This window comes from Protomyctophum bolini (genome assembly GCF_963924005.1).
Source record: "Protomyctophum bolini genome assembly, chromosome: 6".
Classification (NCBI taxonomy): Eukaryota; Metazoa; Chordata; class Actinopteri; order Myctophiformes; family Myctophidae; genus Protomyctophum; species Protomyctophum bolini.
Genome location: NC_137867.1, coordinates 40,314,824 through 40,331,193, shown reverse-complemented (window position 1 = coordinate 40,331,193; position 16,370 = coordinate 40,314,824). Strand labels below are relative to the sequence as shown.

The window sequence follows — 16,370 nt, the reverse complement described above, 5'->3', positions numbered from 1 at the left end:
TGTTGTGAGCTTGTAGATCTGCCATTTTCTCTATTTTGACACGACACTAGTTGTACAACACAGAGTTCGGTGTCATACATTTATGGAAAAACATAAAAAGTTGCAACACAGGATGTACAAGATTTCTGTTCTTTCTACAACAAGTATCTTACAAGTACAAACACATACTATCTTACAATAATCCCCCCCACCACTAGGCATCTCAGGTCAACGGACCTGGAGCTATTGGATGTCCCAACGACTAAATTGAGGCTCAAAGGGGCCTTCTCTGTCGCAGCCCCTAGGCCATCCCCTTCTCCATTAGAACTTCCCCCTCCATTGAAGTTTTTAAATCCATGTGCTCTTACTGTTTGCATTTGTTGTGCTGATGAAATGTTCTGTACAGCACTTTGGTACAATGAGAATTGCTTTTAAATGTGCTTCATAAATAAACGTGATCCGATTTGATTTGAACATGCTACCTGTGTGTTGAGACTGTGGGGGGGAGGTTTGTCGGGGGTGAGCAGGCCGCTGGGGAGGTCAGCCTGGTAGGAGAGAGGAGGTGGAGGACCAGGGGATGAGAATTCCCGACCAACCCCGCCAGGAGTCCCTGGACCAGTGGAGAAGTCCGAAAACACACTGGATTGACTGGGATAAGGAGGGACTGGAAGAGACAGAAAACGGAGAAAAGAAAAACAATGAAAAATCAATTAGTATTAATTCCGTTTTTTCAAGTCACATCAATCATCGTATTTTGGTCAGCACTACAGTATGTGACAAGTGACAGCAACATCACAATCAACTATCTATCGCACTTTGAATTGCCTTAAATGATTGCCTAGCAAGCGTTCCTTTTATGATTTCAGCACGAACATTTTAAACTAAAATCTTTGCTTCTGGGGGGTCCCTGGAACTACATTCTTTTAGATGGGGGTTGGAGGTCAAACACATAATTCTAGGAGTCCTTGACACAAAATAGTTTGAGAACCACTGACATAGAAACATTTATATGTTTATCAGAAAATTGTCATGATTTCGAAGACATTTGTAGAATCATCCTCAGGTCTAAAAAGTTTTTCCTATTGTCCGCCTATGTCCAGTACAAGTAATAAATCTTTCTGGGCAAACTTTACCTCTCCGTTGGACAAGTGACTCTTGTTTTCAATTTTTCTGTGGACGCTCCTAGCAGCCAACAATATTGTCTGGCATTATTGTTTGGCTTTCCTAATCCTCACCTTTCCAATATTGTTAATAGCCCTAGAATGTCTGTGATCTTACATACACTTCTATTCCGAATACACAGCCATAGATGGGTCCTATCTGCGCACGCTGAGCAGACTTTAGAGAAAAGCTGGGCTGAAAATATGAAAACTTCCTTTGGGAACAGTCGATGTTTAGGAAGCACAAACGTATGGGGCATGACAGGCATGACAGGTGTGTTTGTACGATTGGTGTGGGGTAACTATGCCGGTGTGCCCTATATATTTGTGCTTCCTAAAGGAAGTTTTGATATGTTCAGTCCTGCCCTTATTCCAGGCCCTTAGTTTTTGTTCATTTATAAGCCAATATAAGCGAATATTCCTTTTTTAAATGCTATCTTTTCTTGAGTTTATTACACAATACTTACTCTGACCCTGTTCAATCCTGCACCTGCATCGTCAGGTGCAGATCTACAAGCTTGTAGGTCTGCTATTTTTGAAAAGTCGAAGAACGACTGACATAGAAACATAGCTTTTTCAGAAAACTGTCAGGATGTAGAAGACATTTTTAGAATCTGAACTCAGGTCAAAATGGGTTAAAAGGGCTGAAAAATAAGTTGTATAAGTATAAATAAGTTCCCATGAGTAACATGGACCGCTACAATGATCTGCGCTGCTTTGAGAGTCTTGCTGGGACAGACTGTCCTGTTGTCTTTGTAATTAGTGCTAATTAGAGAATCCCCTACTTGAGTGAGAGACCAGTGAGAGTGTAATAAAAAAAATGGTTGTGAATATTTGCGCGCGCACACACACACACACACACACACACACACACACACACACACACACGTCTGTGTGCATGTGTGTTGACGCCCTTTTGTGCAGACTGCAAGTCTGACCATCTTTTTCCTGATCCTACAGTGAGTGAGTCATCTTCCTGTATGGAAACGGTTTCTCATTGTACTTCAAAAACACCATTCTGTTATTTACAGTCTGTCTACTATCCCATCGCTCGCTCATGTGCACATCTATCAATACATTTCCATCTCTGTCTCTTTCTATCCATCCGTCTGTCCGTTCATCCATCCAGCCATCCTACCTTGTCCAGGGTATTCTTGACCGTTGTTGCCGTTGTTGGCCCCCGAGCTGCCCCCGGCTGGCAGGGAGGAGTACTGCATGGGGGAGGATCCGGAGGCCGAGGGCGGTGGGTTATTGGAGGTGGAGAGCGAGGGGGAGGGGCCTAACGACGCGATCATCTCCATGACGCTGGGCAGGACCATGTGACTGGGGCTGAGTGTGCGACAGCGCTTCAGCACCGGCCCGTCCGACTCCTCCTTGATGCCCAGGTCCGGTTTCACTGGCACCGGTCTCCAGCTGCACACCGGGTCTATGGAGATCTCCTCGTAGTCCGAACTACACACACGTTTAGAAACAGTCATTAGGCACAATTTAGGCATTTAACCCATTTACAGTAAGATAGAACAACACATGGTAATACATCAAATACATAGAAATAGTCATCAAGTAAGCCAAGAACCTAATATCCGTCTAACAACAGAATATCTGTATAAGTATAACTATAAGTATATACACTATATGACGCTAGGTCTACATAATATCTAAATTACATAACATACAAGGACCAAGGATACAAGGAGAAGAGAAGAAGAATAATAAAGCCTTACTTTTGGACATAGATCAGGATTCCAAGCATGTACTGGTCCACTTCTAAACCTTCTAACAGAGCCGTTTTACTGCACTCACACACACACACACACACACACACACACACACACACACACACACACACACACACACACACACACACACACACACACACACACACACACACACACACACACACACACACACACACACACACACACACACACACACAGGAAGTTAGCAAACAACCTTGTTTAACCACATGAACCCTAGCTTCCCTGTTCATGTCATCAGAGGTGAACATTTGGCAAACACGAGCAGATCTACAAACTATTTTATTATCTTTAGTTTAATATAAAGGACTTTGTTTTTTCCACATGTTATATATACATAAATGAGCGTATACGTATTCTTATTATAAGATAATTTCTCATATTATGATAAATGCCAAGGCGCTGCCATGTGACGTTATGACGTGTTTTGCTCAAGATTAACAAAGTTAACTTGTTACTTGAAGATGCATAGCTAATGCATCTCTCCACCACAGTCACATGCACACACATACATACAGTACATTAGTTCTGTGTGTGTGTGTGTGTGTGTGTGTGTGTGTGTGTGTGTGCAAACAATAAACCATAATCTAGAGACCATGGATTTTCAACTGCTGGTCTGTGAAGGTAGTGCCTGTGGTCCCTGACCACGCATTTAGGAAAGTAGTATGTACTAGGAAACTGAAGAACTGTATTTTATTTTACCGACTACTAGTCGGTAAAACAGAGCAGTAAACAGAGCAGTAAAATGACCTGGTGGCGTATGATGATGAGTCAATGTTACTTGGAAGTCGGACATCAAGAACTTCCACAGAAAAGGCAGTTCGAATCTCAAGGGAAACTGTACAGGATTGCCTGGTTTGAGTCACCATTATTAGGAAATGTGCCCATAATCAATCAATCAATCAATCAATATCATGTCTGCTCGTGCTCGCTCATACATAAGTTGCAATGAACAGCATCACGTTGAGTTTAATATGTTAGGTTACTTTTCCCCCCACACCACGCCGTGGCCCATATCCCCCCTCCCAACACAATATTGACCCCCAGGTTGATTCTCAGTCAGGGTTGTGGTTGTGGCGAGCGCTAGGGGGTGCGTGGCATGAAAAGGCTATGGTTGTGTATGGTGGTGCTATGGTTTTATTTTAAATATATTAACATATTATGTCAATATATGGCAAGTATATGCAGAATATAACCTATGCTGCAATTTTTATTTCCATGTGGGTCAGCTAGGTCTGGGAGGTAACAGGGGTGCACGGCCCAAAAGGTTTGAGAACTGCTGGTCAGAGCATGATAAAGTGGGAGACATACTTGCATACAGGACAGCGCCATGTTCCTCTCTCACAGTTCAACTGTAGGTACGACTCCAAGTCAAAACACTGGACGGAGAGAAGGGAGACAGGCAGACAGTAAGGTACAGTACGTAGTCGTAGGTCAGACATATTTACTGTGTTACAGTGTTGTTTTTGGCAGCAAATTTTGATTTTAGTTTTTAGTCATAGTCTCTTGAATAGTTTTAATTTTGTTTTAGTCACATTTTACTAGTCACCTGGAATGTCTTAGTGTTAGGTCACATTCCCACCTAATACTTCGGAAGACTCAATGCGAATGGGCGGAGAAATTGGGATTCTTGCATATTTAATTTGCTGCGGTTTGCCTTCACACTGTCATCCGCAGCAATTGGAAACGCAGCAGGGGGGACCTTTATCAATGTGTTACATTCATACACTAGCCTACACAGTGAAATCTATGGTGATAAAATTATACTCATAACGTGCATGTGTCGTGCTGTCTGGGACTGTCCCACACAGTGACAGCACTCCATGTTTACGGCACGCACAGACAGACAGAATATTCTGTAGGCTATACACTGCAGTGTTTTTATGTTTCCTTAAGCAATTGATTAATGTACTCGTCCTTATTTCGATCAGGGCTAAAGTCTCCTCATTCGACCACGTCTATCCACGGTAACGGGACATCTTTGCGCTGCGTAAAATATGCCTTCTCCGTCTCCAACTGTGTACAGTTCCTCACCCGCCACATCGTTTGCTTCATTTCCTTTATTTGCAGCGGATTGCATTCCCACCCGCACCGAATCGAAATCAAGTGCGATTGGAAGCGAAGCGAAACCCCCCGTTTTTGGGCGGAGTAGAATGCGGTTCTTTGCTGTGCATTAGGATTTGAATGAGCCTTCACACCTGCCAAACGGAATGAACTTTCGGACAAGCAGGATTCGTTTTAATCGCAGTAAAGCTTTCTGGTGTGAATGTCACCTTAGTCTAGTTTTAGTCGACTAAGTATCATATGATTTAGTCGACTACATTTACAGTTGATTTAGTCGAACAAAATGTGTTTTTGCGGGCCTTGATGCCGTCGTAATGACAGTTATTTTCACTTGCTGAAAATAGCCGATCTACAAGCCCACAACGCGTCGCAGTGCGACACACTGTGAGCTTGTAGATCGTCTATTTTCAGCATACAACCAAGTGTAAAATGACTTATAGTGGATCTCTTGTCCACTATAGTCCCTTCCTAACCTTTTAGTCTAGTTTTTATTTGTTGACGAAATGTCAGTATATTTAGTCTCAGTTTTACTCATAATAGCTTAGTTTTAATTTAGTTTCCATTTAGTTTTCCTCAGTGAAAAACAGTAGTCGACGAACATTTTTCGCCTTAGTTTTAGTCGACGAAAACAACACTGCTGTGTCGATTCCTGGCTTAATCAGGTTGTTATGTACTAGAATTTCGCCGGCCGAAGGCCGGCGAATCCTAGTTACATTGCAGCGCAATATGGGAAGAAGGAAATTGCCGGAGTTCGACAGACTCCACTTCATGTTTCAGCTGTGTTTTTAAACTCAGTAGTGTGCCCTGCACATGTAGTAACGGATGGGTTAGAAATTATTATAATAACAGAAAGTGTTTTTTATTTCTCATAAATACGCAAACATGGTGAAACAACTACAGTCACAGAGAGCAGTGCCAAGGTAGCTGCTGCCTGCTAACGATGCAAACAACAGCCTTGCCTGTCGTGTGTGTGTGTGTGTGTGTGTGTGGGGGGGGATAGCACTAATTTGCGACATTTTACTGTGTCATAAATATTTACATCTGTAGCCTATATTGTGATTACATTTGACCGTACATTTGACTCTTGTGTTATATTCTTGTGAAATATTCAGTAAAGTATTGTGGTGAAATATTCACCCCAAGTTGATAAGATATGCAGAGAATATAATACCAAGAAGCCCCAGTTTGAAATGCATTAGGCCACAGACCCATTTGATACCATTTGCTCTCTGGGAAAATCAGGGTCCATTTGGTTCCATTTGTATGCTCTTGGAGTATGATGACTGTGCTAACAGTATTATCATAAAATATGTCTCAGTTTGAAGATTAAAAAAAAGCTTGTAAAGTAGAACGTTCAACCTAGAGACAGTGTTGCCAAGTCTGATCATTATAAGCTACTTTGGACTTGTTTATCTATTGGTAGTCCTTGACATGGAAATGTTTGAAACAACATTAGACAACAAAGTTTGACAGTCAACACTATAATTGATTATTTTAAGACTAATTTCCGGACCATTTCTGATTTACCTACTTTGAACTGGCCTATTAACATTTTTATAGACCTGGTTGCTTGTTTCACTCTCACATCCACGATATGTGGCAACCCTGGTCCCTGGTTTGTTTTGGTTTGCGTGTGGCTGTTTTTTTGTGTTGCTTTAGCATCTTTAGCACAGTAGCTATCAGAGGCTGCTGCAGCAGCTGCTGCTGTCATGAAAACGCAAGTTTCTGTCCCAGAAGCTCACGTTAGGTCTGCGCACACTGTACGTTGCTATGGCAAGCTGTCATCAAATGCTGCTAACGTTGTGGTCAGCACTGTTAGCATGTGTGCTATCAGGCAAAAGCTGAGATAGATATAAAACTACTGGCCAAAATGTCATACAAAACACAAAACCTAAAATCGGAATGTTATTGTGACCTACAGACCATCATGATTTGCTTGCTGGACCTATAATTAATTTATTTGCATTAAATTGCCACTCGCCCATATAAATAAAAAGCAAGATGGCTGCAGTCAGACACTCTTGAGCGGAGAGACGGAGAGAGTAGTGACGTGTGAGCCGGGGGCGGGCCTCTGACAACAGCATGAACACAGGGCAGTGTTGCCAGGTTTGCGAATTGTAAGCGAGTTGCAGTGTGTGTAAGTAGCGTGGTTAAAGTCCTTGTTTCTGAGCGTGTTGTGGCAACAGTTTCTGTCGACGTCCTTGTGTCCACCGCTTTTGGCACGTGACCAACTTAAGCCTTGTTATATTAGATACTGAGCACCTGGACCACCGGTCATAATATGGAACTATTGATCACAAATGGACCAGGTCATTCCTGGTCATAATATGGAACTATTGATCACAAATGGACCAGGTCATTCCTGTGAATAGCATTTCTTTCTACAAACATGTATTGTCTTAATCAGAGGAGCCGAGGAGGATCTAATTATGTAGCGTAAATGCAATGCAGTCACATATCGTTGTCTGTCGGGCAGAAACCTCCTACCTCCATATTTCAAACGTTCATGTTTTTGTAAATCGATTCCCTACTTTCGTTATACAAAGCCAATCTATGCAAGCTCGTAGATGCGCTGCTGTTCAATGTGAATCCTGAAGAGTAACAGTTTTGGACATAAGTATGAGGGTTCCACCCGACAGATATTGTTGGTGGTCTGACCTGTATGTGTCGACAATCGTGACCCCGTGCGGGAAGCTGGATACGTCGGAACGTGATTGGACATTTGAGAGACACGCGGATAGCCGTTTGTTCCACACCATCCTCTCCATTCATTCCAGGGGTCCCTGGAATGGTCCCACTGCTGAAGTTACGCTTTACTGGACACAGAGAGAGAGAGAGAGAGAGAGAGAGGTTAGCTCACGTGATAACACACAGCTCTGTACAAGTCGCTTTAGTTTTAACATGTTGGTTAATGACAACACAATAATCTGTACACAAGTTGGTTTAGTTAACAGATTAGTTAAGTAGTAGTTAATTAGGTAACTTAGTCTTTGTAGAGTGAGTGAGTGAGTGAGTGACTGACTGACTGACTTAAGAGGTGAATTAATGGTTAACTTACTCTTGGTGACACAGTGCTCTGCAGGAAGCAGTCGTTTCTTCATAAGACCTTGGAGAACAGACCGGACCGACGGACGATGGACCAACTGAAGAACAAACAGATGGGACTGGACAGACAGACAGACAGACAGACATGTACAGACAGACAGGAACAGGCGGAGAGACATACTGTAAGTACAGAGTCATATTTACATAATACAATATATAGTCTGTGTTATGTGTGTCAACAAGACAGGCAAGGTAAACATACTCGTCTGTGTGATTTGTCAAATAGTGTGAAAGGAGCCCCCCCCACACTACACTGTGTTTCCTATGCGAGTCATCATGACGTTTTAGTAACATTGTTCTTGCTGTTCTAAATTCTGCCAACCAGGTGAAGAAATCACAGACTGAGCCTTTACCTGTTGCTTTAATTTGAAATATACAGATTTTATGGAAGATGCTTCTGAACATATTGCTTGCTTGACCACTTCAAATGCTCTACTCTTAAAATAATAACTAAAAATCTACAAGCCTATCTAAAATAGCAAGTTCAATGCAAGCTCTCAATGCGTCGCAGGCGTATTGAGAGCTTCGGCTATTTTCGCTTTAACTTTAATCAATGAGTGTGTGTGTGCGTACGTGTGCGTGTGTGTGTGTATATGTGTGCGTACTTACACAGCAGCAGGCGGTGACAGTGATCTGTATTGTGTTTCTTCCAGGCTGACAGACCTGCTTCAGGTACAGTGGTTTATGAGACGTCTTGTTATCTCCTCTCTCTATGGTCAACGGAGTCGCATTAACACTGACCTGGAGTCAGCAGTGCACAGGAAAGACAGAGGGAGGGCTGTGTGAGTCAATGAACACTAACCAGTGTTGCCAAGTCTGCTTAAGTACCGCAACTTTAGGCTTGTTTTTGGCTCGAGTCGCAGGGAAATAAATGACTAGTCACGTTTTATTTGGGCTTGTTTTAAAAACGCGGTGGCTTCTTCTGCAAATCTAAATTTCTTTGATTATATATACTGTAATTCCCCATAGGTTTGTATATATATATATACATAAATAACCAAAACAAATTATTATAGACCTACATTACACAGAGAGAGAGAGAGAGAGAGAGAGAGAGAGAGAGAGAGAGAGAGAGAGTGTTCACCTGGACAGAGGCTGGCCAGTTAGTGTTCATTTGTCTGTCCTCGTGGTGGTAGCATTTAAACTGGAGCTCCAAGTCTGGCCTGAAAGAAAGAAAGAAAGAAAGAAAGAAAAAGACAGTCAGTCAGTAGGCACACATGAAAACATTGACAGTTCTAAAAAAAAGACAGACAGACAGATTCAATCCGGGAAAGCATCTGCGTCATCTTAGGTTTTAGCTATTATATGACGTTTAGATGGGAGTATGAGTGTATGTGTATTTGTATAATGTATAATAGTGTGTGTAAGAGGTGTATTGCGTATGTAAAGGGCGTGGTGGACAGCCCAGTGTGCATCGTAAGAGGGAGCGTACCTCCCTTCAGGGAATACACAAGAAACGTTGTGTAGCCAAGGCTGAGTGAATCATCAAGGTCATTCATCACCCCAGCCACACCGCTGCTGCAACCACAGCCAGCCAAGCAATATAGCGGAATATCAGAAGAAACGCCACCAGACCTCTGAATAGTTTTCACCTGGCAACCATCAGACTGCTGAACAAGCACTTAGGCACATGACGTACTGCCACTTAAAGGACAACTTTAGTTTTTTTCAACCAAGGTTCATGTTTTAGGTTGTTATGAGAGAAAGTAAAAGATGAGTCTAATTTCTTTTTCATTTGCTGCTTTCTTTCGTTTTAGGGATTTTAGCTGTTTTTGACAGGGGGCGGGGGCATTCGAGCATGGGGCTAAATATGTATTTCTTTACAACATTTTATAGCGATTACTTTTTAAATTCTTTACTATAGTCCTACTAGACCCCAAGAAATTACATCTGGCCACAAAAGATCACAGAATCTATACTGAATGTGAAGGTAGCCTACTGGGGGACGCACTGTGTGTCGTAGGGTCAATTTGCCAGTTTGACACATTCAATATATCCTGTGATCTTTTGTGGCCAAATGTAATTTCTTGGGGTCTAGTAGGACTATAGTAAAGAATAAAAAAAGAAATCGCTATACAATTTTGTAAAGAAATACATATTTAGCCCCGTGCTCGAATGCCCCCACCCCCCTGTAAAAAACAGCTAAAATCCCTAAAACGAAAGAAAGCAGCAAATGAAAAAAAGATTACACTCACCTTTTACTTTCTCTCATAACAACCTAAAACATGAACCTTTCCATTTTTTTCATATTTATCTATGCCACAAATGACACCATGATTGTATATAACCGCTGCTATTCTTTATATAGTTGCTGCTGCATTTTTTATGCATTTGTTATTTTGTTGGTTTTTTTCATTAAATGAATGCCTTACTTCGTCCAAAAGCAGCCGATCTACAAGCTCAAAACGTGTTGCATTGCAATGCATTTTTTGTTTGTATTGGACATATGAGGTTCCCACCGGACAGCATCGATATGCTGGATATGTTTTCCACCTACACTATACCCAAGAAGCATTTCTGCCTTCCCTAGCGGCATCTATCCATTGCAATGTTTTTGTAATCATGCACCTTGTGTATATTGGACTTTGTACATTTGTTTTGTCTGTGCCTTCCTGTTATTTGATTCGTTCTGTCACTTCTGTGTTAGTGTTCCTTTCCCCTCTATTCTCTCTTCCCTATTCCAACTCTTCTTGTAACTGCAAAGTTAAGAGCTTGCACAAAAAAAAAGAATAAATTCATTCACCCACTCTTTTACAGCTGTAATCGTGTTTTGTAAAGTGACAATAAAGTTGACTCTGGGTCTACTGATTCTGTATAAATGCCCAGGGAGCCCAAGGCGCCCTTGAGGGGGTTCCAACTTCCAAGCAAGCCCCCAGAACCGAGAGGGAGAACTGAAGCGCAACGGGCATGCTGGCTGTTCGTAGGTAGTGCAGCGTATTATGGATGGGGGCCAGACACATGAATGAGCCAAAACGGTTTCATCCAATGGGCTTGATTCACGAGCTTGCGCACGGAGGTGACACTGCTGCGCATGCGAGACGATACAAAATACGCCACATAGGACCCAAACAGGCCCCGCCTAGCCTGTCACATTTTTCCAACCCGGAAGAAGGGGTGAAAAGGGAGTGTGCGCTGGATGAGCAACCCCATACAAATGAACTGCAGGCGCCCTCTTTATTATTTTTTTACTTTAACACTGTTATACTTGAGTTAAGATATTCGAAAATAGCTCATCTGCGAGCTCACGTGTGATTTTTCTTGGGAAGAATTTTGAATGGTTGACAACGCAAATGCTCTCTTACGAGGGTCCCTTGCACAAAAATCCTGTCATGTCCTTTACATGAAAACAAGTCTATGAGAACCACTTCTATAGAGTATATATATATGATATATGGTGTAGTACCTTAATATAAGAGTCTTGTAGACAGAGTCTCGGAGTTGGAAGACGTGGTTGCTAACGGCCAGGTTGTGTTCCAGTCTGAAGGGTTCTAATACAACACCGTCACGCACAGGGAAGGTCAGCCGAAGGTCGTCGCTGGGGTTACCTAACAACCAGGAAGTCAACAAACATTCAACATTATAATTACTCAATTGAATTACTCATTTCAATGAATACATCTTATCACTGTGGTACCTAGTTAGGAAGGAGGATATATCCTATCACCTTGGTACCTAGTTAGGAAGGCTGTCACTTGGATATAAAATAGGCCTGCATGTCCATGCATGTATGCCTAATTTTGGGGTGGATACATGTGTCCAGATGCCTGTCAAATATGACAATAGACAATGCTACTATTGTCTAGTATTGAAAAACAAAGCCTACACTAGATGCCGATCAGACGTGAGCGTTGGCGCAAGGTACGTCAAAGTCAAAAGTAACGATGGAATGATAAATGCAGACAATTGCGGCGATTTAGCTGTACGTCCATATTTTCGGTCTACACCACTTTGATACATGTGGGCCTGTGTGTGTGTCTTTATACCTACCAGTAGGAGGGGGAGGAACCAGGTTGGCCATATTTGGCTTGATGTCTGGCAGGAAGGAAGAAGGTGTCGGCTTCACATCACTGTTGGGTGACATGTAGGGTGGGGCCATGGAACTTCCAGGGGTGATGGGAGGTGTCGGGTTACCAGGGAGAGGAGAGCTGGGGTAACCTGGCAAAACTCGACCGGGCTGAGGGAGAGAGAGAGAGAGAGAGAGAGAAATCTTAAAGGGTAACCTTTAAGCCAGACAAATATTCTACAATCTCCGAATACTATATACCGGTAGTCTCCTTAAATTCGAGTTAAGGAAGCTGCCATTTCCGTTCACGAAAATATATTTAAAAATATCTATATAATATATTTAATTTTTTCATTTCCTTCTGCTAAACAGCAAGCTATATATGCTTAGATGATTTATATTTGTTTGAATTTGCGTGACGAAACGGAAGTGGGGAGGAGGCTCCAGTCCCGCTTTATATTTTACTCATGATAGAGATTCCGATGCTCCAGACTGTATGACGGAAGCATTTGGAAATTGCGAGAGGCAACAGTCTGGCAACACGAGATTGCCAAAGCCCAGACCTGCGTGAAAAGCAGGGCACTGAAATAGTCATCTGATATTGGCAACTACTACCAGGTGGTTATTAATTGTGCCAAGTCTAGAGCAGTGGTTCCCAACCTATTTAGCGCGAGACCCAAAAGAGGACCCCATAGTGAAAATAGACAACACGTTGTGATGCGACATGTTGTGAGCTTGTAGATTCTATTTTCGCACACAAGTATTGAAAAAAATAAGTTAGAATTTGTTTGTAAAAATAGTTTTTTGGAAAAGCTTTAGAAAAAATAATTAAAAACAAAATATACGAAACAAAAAATAAAGGGGTATTTACTCGCGACCCATACAAATTTGTCCGTGACAGTGTTGAATTTGACAGCTAATTTTGATTTAGCTTAGTCATAGTCTTTTGAATAAAAGAGCCACAGCTCCTGATAGTTAGGATGGATAAGAGACAGATACAAAAGAGATCTGAGCCTGAGGGCGAAGCTGCTCTCTGCAGGACATTCTTGATTCCTACTCCCTGAAGGGGAAAGGTGAGAAAGCTCAGTCAGAGGGAGACTCAAGCGTAGAGCCGCTGCTCCTTTGCGTAAGAGAAAGAGCCAGTAGTGGTGGTTGAGGAATCTAGTAGAGATGCCTCCTTGTCACCTCCCCAGTCCCCAGGGAGGTTTTCCAGGCATGCCCAGCTGGGGCGATTATATCTCACTGGTGGCTTGGGGAGGACCTTCGGCATCCCCTAGTGAGTGATTGCTGATGTGGCTCCAGGGAAAAGGAAGTCCTGAATTCTCTGCTGGAAGCAGAGAATCAGTTGTGTGCCGTCATGTGTGGTTGTTGTGTTTTCTATATTATGTTTTGTACCATGTCTGTATTGATATTCATATGTTGGTTTCTGGGGGGAGTTTAAATAAACTAATTGTATATATTCCTTCAGGTTTCAGTCAATCGAATATTTCACGCTCTTGAACCACCCAGTGCCAATAGTGGTTACAAGAACAATAATACAATTTGTGGACAGATGAATAGAATGATTATTATGCCGTGCTATGGGGACATAATAATAATAATAATAATAATAATACATTTTATTTATATGGCGCCTTTCAGGTCACTCAAGGTCGCCTAACAAAACAGAAAAGAAATACAATACAATAAAGCAAGTTTAAAATACACACAAAGGCCTGCAGCAGACTTCTACTCAAGGTGGGAAGTCAACACATACAGTTGCAATGAACACACGCAAGCACGCAAACAGTGTCTCACCCCACTTGGTTGGTTGAAGTTGTTGTAGGCTCCAGTTGCGCCACCTGCGGCCAGAGGATTTAATGTGCCACCCTGCCCATTAAACTGCTCCTGCTACACACGCACACACACACACACACAAACACACACACAGGGGATCAAAGCAAAAATAAAATCTAGGGTTTCCTGCTAGATTTAACATGTATAGCCTACTACTAGTTTTGACCATAGGGTTATAAATCACCCCTGGCTCCCGACATGCGTGGCGGGTTATATCAGACAGGGTAACAACTAGGGCTTTAAGCAACTAGTCGACTATTCAACTAGTCGACCTTGTTGGTACTAGTTGATAAGAAAGGAGAAAAAAAAGGGAGGGGGGGTTTTCCTGTTTTGTAGGCCTCAAGATCACCTAGATTATTTTAGTTAAACAACTAGTCAACTAGTAAAAATCATTAGAAGTGGAAGCCCTAGTAACAACAACTGTATTCTACATTACCTTGTAGTACTGTGAGCTGGGAGGGCCCGAGGGGTTGTATTGTGGGAGGGGCATCTTGTGGCTCTGGTATGAGGGGGAGGAGCCGGAGCGCTGCGGGGCGGGGCCTGGGCCACCTGGACCTACAGAAGGACAGAGAAGGACATGTCCACTTTAGTGGAGGAGCTTAGGGAGATCTGCTATTTTTAAATAGCTAAAGCATAACATAATGCGTAAAACACCAAAAATATTTTTTTATTGATTTTTGTTTTTTGGTTAGCCTCTCCTTCTGCAACAGTACTCTCTTGCTGGTTCCCTTCCTTGTTTACGGCTCAGAAAGAATGGCTCGTATCTCCTAATCTAGGGAACTCTCTGTGGTTTTGACCAGATGGGCAATGTTCTGTCTTCATTTCTGACTTCAGCATGCCTCTCGTTTGGAATATAAATGTTTCTAGAGAGACTTTTAGCGTGACCACCATGAGGTAAGAATGGAACATTATGCCTCCCGGTTTTGGTGGGGAACGGAAGGCAGGGCTTTTCAGAGAAAAATCTGCCATATCTGCTGGCACTCGCTTAGTGTGAAAGATGCTGGCAGCATTCGACGTGTTTTTGACTGCCCAGGGACGTAGATCTAAGTCATCTCAAATCCATGGACGTAGATCTACGTCATCTGGTGTTTTCAGTGATTACGCTAAAGGGTGCTCTTCGCCAACCTATGATGAAGGATGCCAGGACTCCCAGAGAAGAACACACCTGGAAATCACATGACAAAAAAAGGGGAAAAAAAGAAACAAAAGAAATCCAGCCCATCCACTCCAAGGCTAAAGGATTCATAAAAATGCTTCTGTCTCTAATTTATTTACCAAGACTGCGTTTTTTGGTGAAAACAAGCCATATTCAACTGCCATGCGTTCTTATGGGAATATGTTTTACCAGTTGCCAGTGTACCAAAGTAAAAATTTCTTAACATGCCATGGACGGAGAGTTTTCTACAGTATAAGTTTAGTACTGTATTTCAGACAGACCTGTGTGGTCTGTCTGACATACATACAGAAAGACAGACAGACATACCTGTGTGGTACTGCAGGTTGTACGGGCCAGGTCCTCCTGGGTGGTTGGGACCAGCAGAACCGGGGATTGAACCCGCGGGACCAACGGAACCTGGACCGCCATACTGCTGAGCCATCCCTGGAAAAGACTGAGAGAGGAGTGAGGAAGAGAGGAGCAGCAAAATGAGTTCGTTTTATTAAGACCTGGAGCCGATTCTACAAATGCCTTCTACATCAGAAGTTCTCGCACTTTAAAGATTTTTTTCACGTACAAGCTTGCAGTACGACACGAAGTGGCGCGCTGTGAGCTTGTACATTTTTTAATAGCCAATACAAAAATGAAACACATTAAAATGACACAGAATTCTGCTTTCCCTGTTTTAATGGGTTAAAGACGGCACAATTAATAGTAAACTTGTATTGCAATATCGATATTGGTCGTTTTGACCACAGTAATTAATCAGAAATTTGGATTACCTCCGAGTTGTAGGGTCGTTTGAGGCCCTGTGGGGGCCGCAGGGGGCCTTGCTGGGGTCCAGGGCCATAGTTTGGGTGCTGGGCCATTCTCTGGCCTCCCCCACCAGGGCCGTACATGGGGCCCATGGAGGGGGGGCCCCTACTACCGGGGCTGGGGCCCATGCTTCCTGGACCCATGCCATGAGGTCCCCGGGGGCCAGCGTGGGTCATGAACTGCTGGTTATAACCCTGAGGTCCACCCATCTGGAAGGAACGGAGATGTAACACAAATGCACACACGATAAAACACAGACAGACAAACAGGAACAAACTAGAACAACCAGCCAGGCAGATTTATTTTTTACCAAAAACGATAAATAGCTCTTTTAGTATTGCCATGTATAGATTATTATCTATACATTATATCTCTGCTGTAGAGAAGAAACCACTCCAAAATGTTCGTTTTTCAAGAAATAAAAATGAGTTAGGCGGTTTCCTCCCGACAGCAACGATATAATACTCTCATATGCAATTTCATAAACATCATAG

The 16,370-nt window shown here is 42.7% G+C and overlaps 1 protein-coding gene across 2 annotated transcripts in view; it reads right to left on the bottom strand.

Moving 5' to 3' along the window:
* Positions 1-16,370, bottom strand: part of zmiz2 (zinc finger, MIZ-type containing 2) — a 37,786-nt gene that overhangs the window by 4,167 nt on the left and 17,249 nt on the right. For both annotated transcript variants that reach the window (XM_080765445.1, XM_080765446.1), the window contains exons 6-19: positions 15,843-16,085; positions 15,388-15,514; positions 14,341-14,459; positions 13,866-13,958; positions 12,053-12,239; positions 11,469-11,610; positions 9,150-9,228; positions 8,675-8,806; positions 8,019-8,124; positions 7,619-7,776; positions 4,208-4,275; positions 2,864-2,932; positions 2,278-2,591; positions 462-643 (exon numbers count right to left, since the gene is read on the bottom strand). In XM_080765445.1, the coding sequence (XP_080621571.1) occupies positions 462-643; positions 2,278-2,591; positions 2,864-2,932; positions 4,208-4,275; positions 7,619-7,776; positions 8,019-8,124; positions 8,675-8,806; positions 9,150-9,228; positions 11,469-11,610; positions 12,053-12,239; positions 13,866-13,958; positions 14,341-14,459; positions 15,388-15,514; positions 15,843-16,085 (2,019 nt within the window). The remainder of the gene's footprint in view (positions 1-461; positions 644-2,277; positions 2,592-2,863; positions 2,933-4,207; positions 4,276-7,618; positions 7,777-8,018; positions 8,125-8,674; positions 8,807-9,149; positions 9,229-11,468; positions 11,611-12,052; positions 12,240-13,865; positions 13,959-14,340; positions 14,460-15,387; positions 15,515-15,842; positions 16,086-16,370) is intronic.